Source organism: Aotus nancymaae, unplaced genomic scaffold (genome assembly GCF_030222135.1).
Source record: "Aotus nancymaae isolate 86718 unplaced genomic scaffold, 86718_ANA_hifiasm-v0.15.2.pri h1tg000053l, whole genome shotgun sequence".
In the NCBI taxonomy this organism is placed as follows: Eukaryota; Metazoa; Chordata; class Mammalia; order Primates; family Aotidae; genus Aotus; species Aotus nancymaae.
In genome coordinates this window covers 17,523,983-17,542,885 of record NW_026988467.1, presented here as the reverse complement: position 1 = coordinate 17,542,885, position 18,903 = coordinate 17,523,983, and the positions used below count along the sequence as shown (strand labels likewise).

Below are 18,903 nucleotides of genomic sequence, written 5' to 3'. Positions count from 1 at the left end.
GTTTTCATGATCTGCAAGGGGCTGGGGGGCTCAGGAAGGGGCTGGAGTCTGGCTTGGGCTGAGTGAGGCAGGGGCCCCTGCAGCAGGTCCCTAGCCTCATCAGCTCTGGCCATCTTCATGAACTACGGAGCTCCTGCCCTAGAACCTGCTATGGCTCCCCACTACCCACAGGGCGGGGTCCGAATTCCCTAGTCTGGCATCTAAGGCTGATCCCAAACTGGATCCAGCCTGTTGTTCTGGAAGATCTGAGTTTGGCCTGCGGGTCCCGCTGCCCCCCTTCCTTTGTGCCTTTGCAGACTCTTGTTTCTGCGGCTGTCACTGCCCTTCTCTTCTTCTCTTTTCAACGGTGCCCTCTCAGGTGGCCCTCCCTTCCCTCTGGCACTTTGTGCAAGCTGGTTACAGGTCCATCCCCTGACTTCCACCCCCTGGGGACAGGCCCCAGCCCAGAGCACCAGGATCCTCAGTGCTTGCTGAGTCAATGAGTGAGTGACCCTGGGCATGTACTGCCATACCCTTCAGATCTTGACCCAAACCTCCCCTCCTCAGTGAGGGCTTCCCAGCAACAGTCAGCCCCAAAGCTGACGGTTTACAGTCTCCTCCCTGCTCCATCCCCGTCTCATGTATGATCGATCTTACTATTTAGTTCAACGTCTTTCTCCCCAGCAACAATGGAAGCTCCCTGAGGGCAGTCAGAGATGTCATCTTTTGCTTTTCTTTTCTTTTCTTTTTTTTTTTTTATTGCATTTTAGGTTTTGCAGTACATGTGAAAAACATGCAAGGTTGTTGCATAGGTGCACACGTGTCAGTGTGATTTGCTGCCTTCCTCCCCTTCACCTATATCTGGCATTTCTCCCCATACTAAGAGATGTCATACTTTTCTTCGGGCTTGGCTCCTCCGCGGCCAGGGCATTGCTCAGCACTGCTGCACACAGAGCAGCTGTGCGGGAAGCCGATGGATGGATGGCCTGTGGGGGGCACTCTTTGGCTTGCCTGCCTCAAAAGCAGCCCTTCCCTGCCCTTTGCAGCCTCCCCTCCTGTGGAGCTGGAAGCCAGGCACCCTGGGGGCCATGCAGAAGTCGGGAGCTGGGGGCCGAAGGGCCTCTGACTGCGGGCTGGCCCCTCACCGGCCCAGGTGCATCACCAAGTTTGCCCAGGTGGGTGGGGCTGCCCTGTCCAGGTGCTGGTGGTGGGAAGTGCTGGGGGTCAAGGACCTATTTCCACATCTTCCTTCCCTGACCCGGGCTGGGGAGTGCGTGTGTGTCCCGATGAGGGGCTGGGACTTCAGACAGCCTCAGTGACCTGACCAAGGTCACCTGCTGGGAAAGCAGCAGAACCTGGGCTCCGAGGATCGAGCTCTGTCTGTCCGCGGCCTGCCCAGCAGAGCAGATGTGTGTTTGGGGGGCATTTGGAGGATGGGGTCAGAAGCCACGGGCCTGACTCCCACCTCGCTCCCTCTGCCCCACTGCCGAGCAGTACGTGGGCTCCTTCCCCGTGGACGACCTGGACACCCAGGAGAGCGTGTGGCTGGTGCAGCAGCAGCTATGGGCACTGAAGGTGGGTGGCCTGGGAGGGCACTTCCCTAGTGAAAGTCACAGCCTTGAAGACCAGATCAGCTCCGAGATCAGATCCACCCTCTCCACATTAGAGATGGGCAGAGAAGCCCAGAAACGGGCAGGACACAGGCCCTGTTGGTGGTGGGCTGCTCAGGACACACACCCAGGCTCTGGGGCCCCATCCCTTATGCCCTGGGCTGCTAAGACCTAGGCCCCACAGCTGGAAGCCACAGATGAAGATGTGGGTGATAGTCATAGCCTGGCCAGCGGTGGCTGTGGCTAGGGGTGGTCTGCCTGGAGCCTTCCACACTTCCCCAGCACCAAGGGTTCCACCAGCCAGGACCCCACCCTCTGAGCAGGGGTGGTGGAATGGGCTGACAGCCTTTGGCGGATGGCACTGAGGCTGAGTGGCCAGCAGGGCCTGGGAGGTGGTGCCTGTCCCCACTACTCTTCTCCACTCAGGACTATCCCCGACGCCGCGCCGTCATCCTGAAATTCAGCCTGCAGGGTCTCAAGATCTACAGCGGGGAGGGTGAGGTAGGAGCCCCTGGGGTGCGGGTGAGGACAGAACGGGTACAGGCGTCTCCACCCTCAGACGCGCTCTCCTCCACCCAGGTCATGGCCTCTAGCCTTAGCTCAGCCCCCGTGCTTCCCCTGGGTCCCCCTGGTGTGCCTGCCTAACAGCTCTGGGCCTTTGGACTTTCTCCCAGGGCCAGCTTAGGCAGCAGTTTCCCACCCTGGGCCTCCAGAATCCCTCCGGGGGCCACCACCCCACCTGAGCATCAGGAATATCCAGCCACTGAGGCTCTGGCAGCTGCCCCTCCCCGCCCTGCCTGGCGGGCGTGCGCAGCTTCACCCAGGTGCGGTAGGGCTGCTGGCTGGCCACTGCCCCTCCTCCCCGCCTGCTGCAGCCTCATCCTCCTGCTGAGCCAGCGTGGGGCAGACACTAACTGTGCACCAGACTGCACCCCACAGCCGCGGGCATCAGTCACTTACCACTGAGGCACACCTGGTGTCCCCAGAGCTGGGCATTGCAGGGCCCTGGGGTCAGGTCCTGTGCCACTAATATGAGGTCCCACTGATCCCCACCAGCAGCCCTATCGAGAGGTCCTGGTACCTCCCTACCTGACACATCACAACAGGCACTCAGAGGACTGCCCTCACCTGCCCAAGTCACAATTGAGTGGCAGAGCCAGGATTCGAACCCCAGTCACCTGCCTCCAGGAACCAGGCGTGTCACCCCAGTGCCTGCCACCACTCCCGTTCTCTGTGCCACCAGCAGACTGAACATAGCATTGGGGTGGTGATCTTGAGCCCAGGGGCCACATGAAGGACAAGGGCTTGAGACTGGGGGGCCTGGAAGGAGGGAGGTCTCTTCACTCCTGCAGACTGGTGAGCAGGGGTGGGGCCACCTGGTGGGTCTGCTGGGGGCCTCACGCTGCTGCCTTGCCAGGTGCTGCTGATGGCGCACGCCCTGAGGCGCATCCTCTACTCCACCTGGTGCCCCACCGACTGCCAGTTTGCCTTCATGGCCCGAAACCCACGAAGCCCAGCCAGCAAGCTCTTCTGCCACCTCTTCGTGGGCAGCCAGCCAGGAGAGGTATCTGGGGCCCGAGGCAGGGGACTGCCATGGAGGCCGGAGGAGCTGTATGCTGGGCATCAGAGCAGGTTCCTTGAGGGCTTTGCCAGGGCGGCCTGATCCCCCTCCAGGCACACACCCCTCGCCACATTGGCTTTTTCTGTGGCTCTGCCCACTGAGGACACCACAAAGCAAGTCAGTGGCCTCAGCATTTCCCGGGGCCTGGGGGTGGGAACCTGGCCACGCGCCTGGAGAGTGGAAATTCACACAGCCAGGCCTTTGCTCATGCCGTTCTGCCTTACATCCCCCTCCCCTTCTCCTGGGGATTGCCTGCATCCTGATGCATTCCACTCACTCTTCAGGGCTCAACCCACGTGTCTGAACCCCTCCTTGGCCCCTCTGGATGACCCCTCTCTCTGGGGCCCTGTGACATGAACTGCGCGCTACCATCGTGTGCCCTAATTGAGTTCTTTGAGGACAGTCTGGACCAGGTCTTGAGACAGCACTTGGCCCAGAGCAGTCGGGGTGGGCAGGTAGATCAGAAAGTCAGAGCCAGCCTGGCTGTCGTGAACGGTGAACGACAGAGCCTCGGCGGCCAGGCATGGCAGGCAGACACTGGGTTTGGTTCTGTCCAGCAGGCATTTGCTGTCATCCTGTATATCCAGCCCTGTGCTGGATACTGGGGTGACAGGTAGCTGAGACATGGTCCCTGATCTTCTGACACTCAGGGTTCTAACACATTGGGCCTGGTGTGTGTGGCACGTGGGATGCGCTGCTCCCAACAGCACTGGGCCTGCGCTGGGAGTTTCCTGTGCTCCATTTCACTGACTCCTCAAAGGGGCACAGGGAGGTGGGGATGAGGAAACCAAGGCACAGAGAGGTGCCATGCTCTGCCCAGGGTCACACAGTGGCTCCTACATGACAGAGCCAGGATTGGAATCCAGGTTCTGACTTCAGGCATGGGCTCTGGGCTATTCCTGGAAGAGGGTGCTGACTCGATGTGCAGGGCTGGGGGGACCTGGGGGCAGGAGCGCCTGAGCTCATGCGTCCATTCTGCTGCACCACAGCAGGCCCTCAGTGTTTGTTAAATAAATCAAGGAAGCTGGTGGGGGAGCCTGCATGGTGGTGAGGTTTTGAAGGAGAAGTAGGAGTTTTCCCAGGAAGAATGTGAAGAGCATCCAAAGCCAAGGGGCTGTGTGCACCCATGGTGGGTGGGTTGAGGCCCAGTGAGTTCCCTGGGAGATGGAGACCTCCTCCCACTGAGTCCACCTCTCTCCCTCCCCCAGGTCCAGATCCTGCACCTGCTCCTGTGCCGCTCTTTCCAGCTGGCTTACCTCTTGCAGCACCCTGAGGAGCGGGCCCAGCCCGATCCCTGTCCAGGGCCCACAGGGGAGGTGTCCCTCAAGCCACTGTCCAGTTCTGGAGGTCCCTCTGGGGGCTTGGTGCGGGAGCCCTTTGGTCGTGATCAGCTCTCTCAGAATGTCCACGCACTGGTCTCCTTCCGGCGGCTGCCAGCAGAGGGGCTGGTGGGCAGTGGGGTACGCAGCACCCCAGCCAAGGAGTGGGCACTGGACAAGGGAACTGGGTATGGGTTTGGGGGCATGTCGGGGCAGGGGCTTCACTTGGCCTGACATGGCTGGACCTGAGTCTGCCTGCCCGTGGGCCCCTCTTGGTGCCTTAGAAGGAGCTGCCAGAGTCGGAAGGCCGTGCCCGCCATGCCCGCCTGGGGAATCCCTACTGCTCACCCACGCTAGTGCGCAAGAAGGCCATTCGCAGCAAGGTGATCCGCTCGGGGGCCTACCGCGGCTGCACCTACGAAACCCAGCTGCAGCTGTCGGCTCGGGAGGCCTGTGAGTTGTGGGAGTGCACCTGCCCTGTGTGCACCGGGACCGTGCCTGTGTGCTCCTGGGCCAGCCAGAAGTGGGCCTGAGCGCTCATGTGCATGTGTGTGTGTGTGCGCGCGCGTGCGCGCGCACGGGCATCCAGGTCTGTGCACAGGGGACTGCAGACTGTTGTGAATGGAGAACTGGCGGGCAGAAGGCCTGTGTGCGGATGTGTCTGCTGAGCAGGGCAGAGAGGGTTGGGGAGGACACCACTGTGTGTGATGAGGCCTTTGGCCAAGGGAACAGGAGGACTCGGCCACTCTCCTGACTCCTGATGGTCTCCACAGTTCCTGCCGCATGGGAGGCCTGGCCACGGGGTCCTGGGGGCCATGCGTGCCTGGTGGAGAGCGAGGGCAGCCTGACAGAGAATATCTGGGCCTTCGCTGGCATCTCCAGGTAGGAAGGGCCTGGCCTGGTCCAATGCCCAGTTCCTTAGAGCAATGTGGGCTTCCCAGACCCTGAGGCACACACTCCTGTGCCCGGGCAGAGCGCTCCCAGCCTCTGTGACCTCAGGCCTGGGACTTCACCACCCTGGGCCTCTGTTTTCTCAAATGTAAAATGGGGTTAATGAAAAGAGCTTCATCTCAAGGCTGTGGAGAGGGTCAGTGAGGTCATCCGGGTGGAGCCCTCAGCACCTCACTTGCACAGGGCAGCCCCCTAAGCATCCACGCTTTAAGCCTCTCTCCTGAGGCTGTCTTGACATTGCCAACAATTACAGACCGTGGAGAAATCTTTTAAGCTTCTAAAAGCTTCTGTTGAGCCTGACTCTGAGTCAGGCCCCATATTGGGTTTTGTTGTTGTTGTTTTTTTTAAATTTTATTTTAGAGATAGGGTCTCATTCTGTCACCCAGGCTGAAGTGCAGTAGCACCGTCGTGGCTCACCTCAGCCTTGAACTCCTGGGCTCAAGTGATCCTCCTTCATGGGCCTCCCAAAGTGCTGGGATTACAGGCGTGAGCCACTGTGCCTGACCAACGCACCGTGTGTTTAAGGGCATTTAATCCGCAGGCCGCCTGGATGTGTAGGAGTCGTTGTGATCGTTGCCCAGGAGAGCAGTGCTGCCTTCACCCTGTCCCCTCTGTGCCCCTAGGCCCTGTGCCCTGGCCCTGTTGCGGAGAGACGTGCTTGGGTCCTTCTTGCTGTGGCCTGAGCTGGGTGCCAGCGGCCAGTGGTGCCTGTCCGTGCGCACACAGTGCGGTGTGGTGCCCCACCAGGTCTTCCGGAACCATCTGGGCCGCTACTGTGTGGAGGTAAGAGTGCAGCGGCCAGAGGGTCTGGGCCCCGCCCCGTCACTGCTCCATCCCTGCCCCTTCCTGCCCTGCCTTTTTCTCACTGCGGAGGTCCTGAACGCCTCACCCCTATCCCTGTCTCCCATTGGCTCTCTGGCCTCGCCCCTCATCCAATTCCATCCTGCCTCTACCGTCCTGCTCCTTCCTCATTGGCCCTGCTGGCCTCGCCCCCAGCTGGCCCACTTGGCCCCACCTCTGCTGGCTCCGCTCTCACCTAAAGGCTCTTGAAGGGCTAGGGAGGTCCCTGGTCACTGAGGGTCCCTCTCTCCAGAAGGGGCTTCAAAAGGTACCTATAATAGAGTCTTGAGCTGGGGTCATGTCTAACATTTCTGCAGGAATCCTGGCTTTCCCATACCCTAGCCCATCTTAGCAGAGGAGGAAACTGACTCAGAGAGGGCAGGAGTTGCCTAAGCTCACACAGCCTCTGAGTCTCATGTGATGTCTTGTCCTGCCCCAGCCGCCCTGGTTTCTAGGAATGCGAGGGGGTGGCGAGGCTTTTCACATGTGCGCCCTTACTTCCAAGCTAAACCTCTCAGTCCCTCCCAGGCTGGTAAGAGAGAGAGGGAATGGTGCCTGGTTCTGCCCCGGCAGCCCATGTGAAGTCTCTGGGCTCCGTTTGCTGCTGTCTAAAGTGGGCAGGCTCCTGTGGGAGCAGGTGGCTGGTGCCTGGCGTGAGCCCTGGGGAAGGGGACTGGAGCTGAAGCCTCTTCCTCCCCAGCACCTGCCAGCGGAGTTCCCCAGTCTGGAGGCTCTGGTGGAGAACCACGCGGTTACCGAGCGCAGCCTCTTCTGCCCCCTCGACATGGGTCGCCGGAACCCCACCTACGAGGAGCAGGACTGTGGGCCCCCAGGCAGGCCGCCCCGGACTCTCCGGCCCCTCAGCCATGCCAAGTCCGAGGCAGAGCTGCAGGGCTTGGGCTAAGAGGTAGGGCCCTGTCCCACAGTTCCCGCCGCTCCCTGGCTCCAAGGCCCCACCAGCCTCTCTGCCCGTCTTGCACCATCTGGTCGCCAGTTCCATCCAGTCACCCTGCCCTTGGAGCAGTCTCCATCGCTTCACTGTCCGTGGGAGGGGTGCCCTGAGGTTGGGTATCGCCACTGGCTTCTCCCAGAACATGGGGCCCGCTGAGATTCCAGGAGGGCAGGTGGAGTCCCAGGCTTCGGATGAGCCAGATAAGCTGTCGGGTGGCTTCGGATGCTGGGACTTCTGGGCTTCCACTTTGTCCTGGGCCAGGAGCCTGTTCATGGCAGAGGTGCGGCCCTCCCCTAAGGAGGCCAGGCCTTGGGGCCTTGACTGGAAGTCTCCAGAAAGCTCATGAGACGAGTGAGAGTGGGGGGCTTGGGGAGGCAGCAGTGAGTTCTCACTCTGGGCAAAGACCTGGGGGAGCCGCCCCATCTCTGAGCAGAGACCGCTCCGTGGAGCTTGTGGCCAGGAGGCTGGGGCCAAGCCCCATCTGGGCTGACAGAGCAGGGCTGTGTCTGAGAGCAAAGGAGGGGTGGGAGCTGCAGAGAGGGCAGGAGGGACAGAGCGGTGCCCGGCGCTTACGCCGGGGGCGGGGGGCGCCTGTGTGCAGAAAGCAACACACACCAGCAGACAGGCCGAGGCTCTCCATGCCGGCTCCACCCAAACCTCCGGGCTGTGCTTCCTTCTCTCTCAGAAGGGATGCCCAGGCTCACGCTTCCCCCAGGAATCACCAGGACACCCCCACCCCAGCTCACCTCCTTTAGCCATTCGACAGGCAGGGGCCAGCAGTGAGCTGCAGGCTTAGAGGAGTGGCCAGGGCCCTTCCCAACTCACCCGCCCGTGGTCTGCCTTGGGAGGGAGGCTGTCTGATGCTGGCATTCCCCTTAACATGGTGCTGACCATGGCTGCCAGGGGCCACCCTGCCTCACCTGTCAGCTCCACTGGAAATGGGGTCAGTCACGACAGAACCATCCAAGGGTGGACCTGATGTGGGCCCTGCCAGGGGCGCTTGGCCTCAGCAGGCCACGGGAGACCCAGGGAAACGACTCTAGGGTGAGACAGTGGTCCCGCCAGTGACCGACAAACCCAGGTATCCCTCTTTGTAAGCAAACTTGACAAATGTGAATCTACTGAACTAAGTGATAGAACAGTTTCATTTTGGATGAACTTCTCTGCTTGAAGCAGAAGCCGCATCCTGAGCCTGGGGGCTGCCCTCTCCCCACGTAGGAGTGCTGCAGAACTGTTCAGTGCCTTGAAAGTAACAGATTTCTGACGCCTAGAAGGAAGTGGGCAGCGCCACCAGAGCAGAAAGAAGGGAGGCAAACTTGGGGGTGAGACCAGAGGCCCAGGCCTCGTGTTCCCCACCTCCAACTCTCCAGCAAGGACAGGGTCTTGGCTTGGTACCTTGTCATTTCCTTGCAAGTCAAGTGAACTATCCTGTCACAAAAGATAGAAGGAAACTGCCCTTTGGGGTTTCTTGTCCCTGGTTTTATGCTGACTGTGTGGGAAGCTGGGACTCTATTTGACAGCCATCTGTACTAGACAAACCGCTGGCCCCAGCCTCACATTCCCCTGGCAAGGAGAGAGGGCTTTAGCGATGTCCTGGGCGTAGGATTATAGCCCACAGATGGGCACTTAAGGAGACCTGGTCATTGGTCCAGACTCGGGCCATCACTCGGTGAGGGATGGGTTTTCCTGGTGAATTACCTGTGTGGAGAAGCTACCAGGGGCGTGTTTGCCACACTGAAGGGACCAGTGTCCACCAAGCACTTCAGCATCGCTTCAGCCAGCATGATGGATCTCATGTTACAGGGAGGGCAGGGCTTTCGGCCCCTGTTTGCAGACTCTTTCATGTCTTCATCAGAGACCAGTTTCCCCTGTTCAAATCAGCACCACCTCGGTAGCCCCGCTTTCCTTGCTGTGTGGACTTGAAACAAATAAAATGTGTTGCTTCAGTCTGGTACAGACTTTTTTTTTCCTTCGAAGGGTGAGGTCTTTGTCCAGTTTCCCTGTTTCGTTTTTGCCAAATATACCTTCAGCTGGTGCTGAATGGTGAACCAGAGGTCCTGTCCTCAAGGCTCAGAAGGAATTGGCCAGGAAGACTCAAGCAAATGACGTTCCTCTTCTGCTGTAACCTTCAGTGGGTATGTCTATAGGAAAAAGACTCAAGTCCTTCTGCACTGGCAGCCTGGGCTTGCTTTCTGCCTCTGCGCGTGCCCCTGGACCTCTGCACAGCCCAGACTGGTGGCCCCCTCCTCCTCCCCTCCCTTCACCTTGTTTACTCCTCAGCCATCAGATTTCAGCTCCAGTCAATCTCAGGATGCCTGCCCTATCCTCTGGGCTGAGTGAGGTTCCTTTTTCTTAAATGTTCTGTGGGTCAGGCACAGTGCCTGTAATCCAAGCGTTTTGGGAGGCTGAGGTGAGAGGATCAGTTGAGCCTAGAAGTTGGAGACCAGCTGGGGAACAAAGTGAGATCCCATCTCTTCAAAAAAGTAGCCACTCGGAGGCTGAGGCAGGAGGATTGCTTGAGACAGTGAGGTTGAGGCAGCAGTGAGCTGATTGTGCCACTGCACTCCAGCCTGGGTGACAGGGCAAGGCCCTGTCTCAAAAAAAAAAAAAAAAAAAAAAAAAAAAAAGTTGCATGGAACGGATTCTTCAGTTTGTAATTACACTTTCATTTGCGGGATTTTGTTTCTTGTGTCTGTCTCTCCAGCGAGATCATGGGCCAGGAGGGCTGTCTCCCCAGCATCTGTCATGGTGCCTGTCATGTAGCTGGCACTCAGTATTAGTGCAAGGAAGAGCCCAGAGGTGTGACAGAGGTGCTCTTTTGGCTGGGAACTTGCACTGGGCTAGGAGGGATAGGCCAGGTAGCTTTCCATCCAAAAGACTTGGCTTTTTTTTTTTTAGATGGAATTTCGCTCTTTTTGCCCAGGCTGGAGTGCAATGGTGCGATATCCGCTCACTGCAACCTCCGCCTCCCGGGTTCAAGTGATTCTCCCGCCTCAGACTTCCAAGTAGCTAGGATTACAGGCATATACCACCATCCCCGGCTAATTTTTTATTTTTTTAGTAGAGACGGGGTTTCACCATATTGGCCAGGCTGGTCTCGAACTCCTGACGACAGGTGATCCACCCGCCTCGGCCTCCCAGGCGTGACCACCAAGCCCGGCCCAAAATACTTGGTTTCTAAAGTGTTTGTTTTACAGTCACGGGTCTTAGAAATAACAAGGGGGAGCTTAGGAATAATGAGAGGAAGCTGTCCAGGGGCTGTGGATTGTGGGCAGCCTTCCCCTGAGCCAGTACGGGGACGTGGATAATGGGTAACAGGTCCTTGCAGCTTTTCTGGACCGCGCGTGAGGCCTGGGATTTCTTTAGCCCTGAGGTGGAGTCAAGCCTGGGCTCCTAGTCTTAGCCGCAGCCTCCGGCAAGCTGCAAAACGTCTCTGAACTGGGGCTTTTTCTAGAAGACAGCGGACGCGAAAGGAACCCAGCCAAGGCTAGCCCTTCCCGCAGGTGGCCGCGCATGGCTGCCCAGGGATCACTTGGGCGAAGTTCGCTGCCGGACCGGGCGTTAGCAGGGCCGCACCGGTGACGCCACGGGCGTTGCCCAGCAACCACGAACGCCGCGGCGTTAAGCGCGCGGGCTGGCGGGTAGGGCGGCTCCGGCTCGGGTCCTGCGGCGGCGCCTGCAGCGCGGATTCCCCAATTCCCCGCCCGTGCCGGGCCTCAGAGACAGGCGGGGCCGGGCCTCAGGGAAGGGCAGGGCCGGGCCTCAGGGACGGGCGAGCCCGGGCGCGGGAGGAGGCGGCGGCCTCGGCTCGGGTCCTGCGACTCCCAGCTCCCCTCAGGGCGACCCCCCGAGGAGTCCCCGCCCCCCGCCGCGGCCCCGCCCCCGCCGCAAGGCTCCGGCCCCCGTGGCCGGCGCTGGCCCCGCCCCTTGGCCCGGGCGGCCTGGGGTCCCCGACGGGGCTGGTGTCGGCTCTGGCCCCGGGGGTTCCGGGCGCGGCGCCATGGCCTCCGAGGCGGTGAAGGTGGTCGTGCGCTGCCGCCCCATGAACCAGCGGGAGCGGGAGCTGCGCTGCCAGCCGGCGGTGACTGTGGACTGAGCGCGGCCAGTGCTGCATCCAGAACCCGGGCGCCACCGACGAGCCGCCCAAGCAGTTCAGCTTCGACGGCGCCTACCACGTGGACCACGTCACCGAGCAGATCTACAACGAAATCGCCTACCCGCTGGTGGAGGTGAGGGCGCCCGGCAGACCGCCCTCCAGACGGCAGGGCATCGGGCCGCCCCGAGGGTCCCTAGGGGGCGGTGCTGCCTCCCCGGCTGGGCAGAAAGGCCCTCGAGGGGCGCGGGCGGGCGGCAACAGGTGGGTCTGGAGGCTTTTGTCCAGGCGGGACACACCCGAGCCTGCATCTAGTGTCGCCTCCGGGTCTGCACTGTCCCCAGCGCCTCCGCCTCCTAGGTTCAAGCGATTCTCGTGCCTCAGCCTCCCAAGTAGCTGGGATTGCAGACGTGTGACACCACGCCCGGCTAATTTTTGTATTTTTAGTAGAGACGGCGTTTCACCATGTTGGCCAGTCTGGTCTCAAACTCCTAACCTCAAGTGATCCACCCGTCTTGGCCTCCCAAAGTGCTGGGATTACAGGCGTGAACCACCACGTCCTGCCGAATGGTGACTTTTCATCTTCCCTCTCTGGCAGGTTGGGGCACACCCAGCCCTGTTTTGGTTACAGCATGGGTCTTTGCAGCGAAACTGGGCATAGACGCCATGTGGGCCTTTGGGTGTCTCAGTTCTCTAGGCCGATCTGCCCACACAGGACCCACCTAAGCCCATACTAAGTTCTAGAATTTGGGAGCTCATGAGCTCTGCAAGGGCAGGGACTGTGTCCGCCTCGTTCACCACTTTGTCCCTAGGCCAAGCATGGTCAGGCCCTGTCCAATGAGTAGAAACAGCGATGAATGAAGAATGACTTTGGAAACGGCACCGGGTTTGCCTCTTTTCTTCCTTCCAGGCCTCATCTTCCACCCCTCCCCCATCCCTCCTGCTCTGCACACCTCACCTGTGTGGCTTTATTTAAGCTGTCCTCTCAGCCTGGAATGCCTCCCTCTTCTGTCACCTGGCAAAGTATGAGCCCCACTCCCAGCTCCCCCAGTTCTCCCTCTCTTTGCCACCTGGAAAGCTGTGCTTCATTCTTTCAACACTGTTGTGTTTTCCCTTCTTTGCACTTCCCCTCCCTGCCTGCTGCCTGGACTCCTGTGCCTGTGTGCTTTGCCCCATAGCCTGCCATGAGAGTCACCTGTGCAGTCCGGCTCCCTGCACTGTAGGCAGATGGAGCATCTGTGTGTGACGGCACTTCCTGTGCCAATGCACAAAATAACCCCATTCGTACCCTGCAGGAGCCTCATAGGAGGTGCCACTCTTACCCTTAAAGGTGTCGGGGTTTTTTGAGACAGAGCTTCACTCTCACCCAGGCTGGAGTGCAATGGCGTGATCTCGGCTCACTGCAACCTCCAACTCCTGGGTTCAAGCAATTCTGCTGCCTCAGCCCCCTGAGTAGCTGGGACTACAGGTGCACATCACCATGCTAATTTTTTGTATTTCGTAGAGACAGGGTTTTACCATGTTGTCCAGGTTGGTCTCGAACTCCTCAGCTCAGCCCTCCCAAAGTGCTGGGATTACAGGCACGAGCCACCATGCTCGGCCTAAGGTGTTGTTCTTATCATTTTATCAATGTGCCTCAGCGAGGCCACCCCAAGGGCGCACGGTCGGTAAAGGTGGAGATGGATGTGGGCCCAGGGGGCCATGCCCACAGCGCAGGGGACAAGGACAGCTCCTACCCCACCAGACAGTCAACTCCTTGAGACAGAGCTGGGCCTTGTTTATCTCCACACTCCAGTGCCATCGTTGGTGGGGGGACCAGGGAGGGCCCTGAGTCTGTGAGTTAGGGGGCCCTGCCCAAGCCCTGCTGTGCCTGGTCTGCTGAGCACGGGGTCCTGGCTTCCTCCCATGCAGGGCGTCACTGAAGGCTACAATGGCACCATCTTTGCCTACGGCCAGACGGGCAGCGGGAAGTCCTTCACCATGCAAGGCCTGCCGGAGCCGCCCTCCCAGCGGGGCATCATCCCCAGGGCCTTCGAGCATGTGTTTGAGAGCATCCAGGTGTGGGCTTCACAGAGGGCAGGGGCAGGGGCAGGGCCAGAGCTGCAGCTGGGCCCCAGAGCACTTCTGACGGGTGGCAGGGACATGGGAAGTGATCGGAGCCTGGCCTGACCCCACGCACATCAGCAGAGAAGGCTCCGGGTTCTGAAAAGGTGGGGGGAAAACACTTAAAACCGAGAAAATTCTGTCCATGCTTTTCTTCCATCATCGTTGGGTTCTGACCCTTGGTTGAGCATTTCCTGTGGATCTGCTGACCCTATGCACTGTGCCAGAAGGGGTTGTAACAATCACAGCTTCCCCTCTTTGTTGAGCAATTGTTATGGACCAAGCCGTGTGCAAAGCCCTTGGCATCCTTACCTCACTGAATCTCTAGCCTGACCCAGTAGGTAGCTGGTAGCCCCATTTTTGAGAGAGGGAGGTTGAGACTCTGAGCCTTTATGGGCCAAGATGAGACTGGACTCTGAATTCATCCCAGCATCCAGGCTGCAGGTAAGAGTTGCCTGTCGACCATTTGCGGCAGTGCACAGGGAATAGCGGAATGGGGAAAGTGACCCTGGTCAGCTGCAGAGCCCACTGTGCCACTCCCAGGACTCATTGTGGTGGCCACAGCAACATGTAAGGCCTCGGAGAGCTGCCAGGGACCAGCCCAGAGCCCGTGCTTACCCCAGGCCTTCCCTGTGGCCTCAGGTTTTTAGAGACAGAGTCTTGTTCTGTCACCCAGGCTGGAGTATAATGGTGTGATCTTGGCTCACTACAACCTCTGCCTCCCAGATTCAAGCGATTCTCCTGCCCCAGCCTCCCAAGTAGCTGAAATTACAGGTGCCCAGTACCATACCCAGCTAATTTCTGTACTTTTAGTAGAGACAGTTTCACCATGTTGGCCAGACTGGTCTTGAACTCCGGGCCTCAAGTGATTCGCCCACCTCGGCCTCCCAAAGTTCTGGGATTACAGGTGTGAGCCACCACGCCGACCAGGGTTTTTTTTTTTTTCCTCTTTACCTGAATAACGGGGAGGCCTCTGTTTCCTTTCCCATGAGGCTTCTAGACAGAGCATTAGCGAGCAGTATGAGGATTATGCAACTCAAAGAGGCCTGAGCACCCACCAAGCTGGAGACGAGGAGTGAGCTTGCCAGCAGGGCCAGCAGGGCAGGTGGGACTGGGGACTCCTCTGGCCCCGATTTCCCTTCTCCCATGATGTCCTGGCGGCAGAGGGACAGGTCCCAGCATCAGGCCTGGCAGCAGGTTGCCTCGGAGCTCTGATGTCTGAGTTTCTGTGTACTCCCTGCAGTGTGCAGAGAACACCAAGTTCCTGGTCCAGGCCTCCTACCTGGAGATCTACAGTGAAGATGTCCGGGACCTCCTGGGGGCTGACACCAAGCAGAGGCTGGAGGTGAGTGCAGACCCAGTGTGGGCAGGTGGGGCTGGAAGCGGGGAGGTTGGCATTGGGTGCTGCTCCCTCAGAAATACGGGAAGGTGTCCTGAGGGTGCTGGCACTGGGAGACTAGAGTCGGGACTTTTTTTTTAATGAAAAAGAATTTTTTAAGGCCGGGCATGGTGGCTCACACTGTAATCCTACATTTTGGGAGGCTGAGGCGGGTGGATCACTTGAGGTCAGGAGTTTGAGACTAGCCTGGCCAACATGGTGAAACTCCATCTCTACTAAAAATACAAAAACTATCTGGGCGTGGTGGTGCACGCCTGTAGTCCCTTGGGGAGGCTGAGGCAGGAGAATCACTTGAACCCAGGAGGTAGAGGTTGCACTGAGCTGAGATTGTGCCAGTGCACTCCAGCCTGGGCAATGCAATGAGACTCCATCTTAAAACAATATATATATTTTTTGGAGACAAGGTCTCACTTTGTTGCCCTGGCTGGCCTCAAACTCCTGGCCTTGAGTCTTCCACCTCAGCCCCCTTCCCGCTCCAGTAGCTGGGACTACAGGCACGCACGACCACAGGCACCCAGCCGCTTGGTGTTTTTCATGCAGGATCCTCCAGCCTCCCACCTGGAGTTTTTCTATTGCCTTCTCTCTCCTAGTGCAGCTGAATCATAGCTCAGCCCCCAGACAGGGAAGCAGAGACAGGAGGCAGCAGAGGGTGTTGCTCCCACATGACAGCCCCAGAAGGCCAGGCTGTGGGGTTAGGGCCCCCTGGCCCCCTGCGAGCCTTCCGCTAACCCGCACTGGAGCAGCAGGGAGCCCTCCTCCCCTTCCTCACTGCCCTGGACTCTAGAAAGGCCTCAGTTACCGTTACCCAGGCCTAGAGGGGCCGAAGACCGACAGCCATGGGCACTTGCTGCAGCTGAGCCACGGGCCTCAGGCCTATTGAGCCAGCTGCCTCGGGGGCTGCAGTGACAGATGCGCTCCCTGAAACACACTCTGGGGTCACTGGGCTTTTGACACGCTCCCTCGTGGAGGATGTGCAGATGGCTCTCATGTAAACCCCCTGGCCGCCCCAGGAGGAGGCACCGTTTTTATCCTTTATCACAGATGAGGAAACCAAGGCTCTGTGTGCTTAAGTAAGACCAGCCCAAGGACACACAGTCAGTAAAGAGTGAAGATGGGCCAGGCGCAGTAGCCCACGCCTATAATCCCAGCACTTTGGGAGGCTGAGGTGGGAGGATCACGAGGTCAGGAATTCAAGAGCAGCCTGGCTAACATGGTGAAACCCCATCTCTACTAAAATACAAGAATTAGCTGGGCGTGGTGGCAGGCTCCTGTAATCCCAGCTACTCAGGAGGCTGAGGCAGGGAATTGCTTGAACCCGGGAGGCAGAGGTTGCAGTGAGCCAAGATCACGCCACTGAACTCCAGCCTGGGCGACAGAGTGAGTCTTCATCTCAAAAAAAAAAAAAAGAGTGAAGATGGGATTTGAACCCGAGGACTCCACAACACACGCTGTTAACCCGTGTTTAATACAGGGCCCGATGGTGGTTATAATCAGAGGTTATTACATCACCTAAGGGCAGCAAGCGGTTTGGAGAAGCAGAGTTCCACCCTTCCCCCAGCCACTGTAAACTACCGTCATCCTGATCTGGTGGGGCCTGAGGGGGTCTCTCCAGTGGGTTCTCCCTACCCATGTCCAGGCAAAGTGTCCAAGGCTCCCCTCCCCATGGCAGCCATGGACATGTTCCTGCCGTGTGCCCCTCTCTCATCCTTGCCGCATCCCAGCTGGTTGCCATGGTGACCTGGTTCTGGCCTCCGCAGCAGAGATGAGCAGTTACCAAGGAGCCTGGTGCGCAGCTGGGGCTGTCACTCAGCACCTCCCCAGGCATCGGGGGTGGAGTGGGGTTGGGAGTGAGGTGGGGGGAGGATCCCTGAGGCCATCACAAGGTTGGGAGCAGGGAGCCTTCCTGGGCCTGAAAATATCGTGGCGGGAGACCCCTTGGGTCGGGTTTTGTCTCCTGGATTGCTCAGGCCTGAGACAGTGACCTCGTCCTCTTTGTGACCTGCGTTCACTGAGCCCCCACTAAGTACCCGAAGAACTTTTCTTTAGATCTGTTCTCTTCCTAATCGTCATAATAATCTTGTAGAAATAGGAGTTATCCCCATTTTACAGAAAAGAAAATCGAGGCCTAGAGAGGCAAATGAACCTCCCCAACCAGCAAGCCTGAGAATGGGTTTCTGCTTGGAGCAGGCATGCAGGGTGCCCCCAAGCCACACGCCCTCCATCCTCTGGGCTCCCTCCTTACCTCTAGCCTGGGCCAAGACCTGCCCTCTGTCATCTCAAGCTTCAGTCACTGCAGGATGCTCCCCTCTGGCCTAGCCCTGGAGCCTTCCATCAACTGTGACCCCACTAACAGCTGTGACCTTCAGCAAGTCGCCTCCCCTTTCTGGGCATCAGTTGCTCATCTATTTCATGAAGCCCAGTCCGTTGGTGGGGCTTGGTTGTTTCTCCACGCTTGAGCAGATAGGACCAGCCCGTGCCTGTCCCCTGACCCCCACCCATGCCCCTCCCACAGCAGGGGCCTGAGCCCACCTGGGACCCCCCCAAAGCTGCCCACAGCTGAACCTTGGGTGGCTCCAACCTGCAGGGCCACTTGGCAGACAAATTCCTTTGTCCTCATTCATTCTGCTCTTGTGGCAGAGTGGTTTTATTTCCTCTCACACTTGAAAAATACTGTGTTTCACAGCTCTGTGTCAGCAACTAAATGACTTGGCTGGCTGGAAAGCCATCAGGGAGCCATCAGATAAATTAATTTACTGCTGCCATTGCCCTGAGGGCTGGGGGCCTCTGAGCTGTGAGCCTGCATGGGTTCTGGGCAACACGTCCACCTGTGATCTGAGGGTTTGGGGACATTCCTGTGGTTCTAGAGCCGAGGCAGAGGGGATCTGGAGCCCTATCAACAGGATGAAGGGAGACGGTGCTCAGGGCCCGTGGGCGATGACAGGGTCAGCCCCTGAGACCTGAAGCTCCCAAACGGAAAACTGCCTTTGTAATCATAGCACTCATGACAACAGCACAGACAGTGGCTGGCATCTATGGGGCGCTTAGGTGCTGGGCACCATGCTAAGCATTGTATGTGCCTTATTTTACGGATTCCTCACCATATCCCTATGAGGTAGCTGTCTCATGCCCATTTTGGAGATGTGGAAACTGAGGCTTAGGTTGTCACTGGCTGAAGGTCCCACAGCAAGTAGGAGGCAGGGGTAGGTTTGAGGCTGGTGGGGCCTGGAACGCACCCCTCCCTGTGACAGGCGCGTGAGGTGCCAGCCTGCACTGCTGGAGGGCGAGGGCGGTCTGGATGGGGCCTTTCTCTCTGGTTTCTTGACCATCCCTAGCCCTAACCCTTGGAGGCTGGAGGTTCCACCCCTGACCCATTGCTCTTCCCTCAGCTGAAGGAGCACCCGGAGAAGGGCGTGTACGTGAAGGGGCTGTCCATGCACACGGTGCACAGTGTGGCCCAGTGCGAGCGCATCATGGAGGCCGGCTGGAAGAACCGCTCTGTCGGCTACACGCTGATGAACAAGGATTCCTCACGCTCCCACTCCATCTTCACCATCAGCATCGAGATCTCTGCTGCGGGTACGTGAGGCCGCTGCGGAGGGCGGGTAGGGCATGGACAGATGACCCAGCCACACTTTCGCTCCCACTAGCCAAGGCACGCCACCTCTCAGGACCACCAGAGCCCCCTGGAAAGTGGGAAGAGATGCTCTTAACTGCCTGGAGGAAACCCAAGAGGGGCCTTGGGATTCTGGGACCCGTGCTCCCAGGATACACAGCAGCAACAGTGGAACACTGGTAGCCGACACTGAGTGCCTACTGTGTGCCAGACCATTTTTATTTATTTATTTATTTATTTTTGAGACAAGGTCTCGCTCTGTCACCCAGGCTGGAGTGCAGTGGTGATCTTGGCTCACTGCGACCTCTGCCTCCCAGGATTGGGTGATCCTCCCACTTCAGCCTCCTGAGCAGCTGGGACTACAGGCACATCACCATGCCCGGCTAATTTTTTGTAGAAATAGGGTCTTGCTATGTTGCCCAG

General features: G+C 58.8%; 2 protein-coding genes across 5 annotated transcripts in view; both read left to right on the top strand.

Moving 5' to 3' along the window:
- The first annotated feature begins 337 nt into the window (after positions 1-337).
- SH2D5 (SH2 domain containing 5) lies at positions 338-9,219 on the top strand. Of its 4 annotated transcripts, none has more exons than XM_012439992.3 (9): positions 338-1,132; positions 1,474-1,554; positions 2,016-2,090; positions 3,007-3,153; positions 4,419-4,670; positions 4,814-4,982; positions 5,303-5,411; positions 6,104-6,263; positions 7,021-9,219. In XM_012439992.3, exons 4-9 carry the CDS (start codon positions 3,016-3,018, stop codon positions 7,222-7,224), a joined length of 1,032 nt encoding a protein of 343 aa, XP_012295415.2. In that variant the 5' UTR covers positions 338-1,132; positions 1,474-1,554; positions 2,016-2,090; positions 3,007-3,015; the 3' UTR covers positions 7,225-9,219. The 4 variants fall into 4 exon arrangements, with proteins under 4 accessions (XP_012295415.2, XP_012295412.2, XP_012295414.2 ...); XM_012439989.3 differs by having other exon boundaries at positions 338-1,154; XM_012439991.2 differs by lacking the exon at positions 1,474-1,554 and having other exon boundaries at positions 338-1,154.
- A 2,053-nt stretch (positions 9,220-11,272) lies between these two features.
- The window catches only part of KIF17 (kinesin family member 17), a 39,596-nt gene continuing 31,965 nt past the window's right edge, over positions 11,273-18,903 (top strand). Inside the window, 5 exon segments of the mRNA XM_064363704.1 lie at positions 11,273-11,373; positions 11,375-11,501; positions 13,277-13,423; positions 14,712-14,813; positions 18,254-18,443. Of these exon segments, the coding sequence (XP_064219774.1) occupies positions 11,273-11,373; positions 11,375-11,501; positions 13,277-13,423; positions 14,712-14,813; positions 18,254-18,443 (667 nt within the window).

What these genes read in the sequence shown, in the direction of transcription:
- SH2D5 (XM_012439989.3), top strand. Translation starts at nt 957, where the DNA reads ATGGATGGCCTGTGGGGGGCACTCTTTGGCTTGCCTGCCTCAAAAGCA. An exon ending in TCTACAGCGGGGAGGGTGAG is followed by an intron (nt 2,091 to 3,006) that starts GTAGGAGCCCCT and finishes CTGCCTTGCCAG; the next exon opens with GTGCTGCTGATGGCGCACGC. An exon ending in TGGGCAGCCAGCCAGGAGAG is followed by an intron (nt 3,154 to 4,418) that starts GTATCTGGGGCC and finishes TCCCTCCCCCAG; the next exon opens with GTCCAGATCCTGCACCTGCT.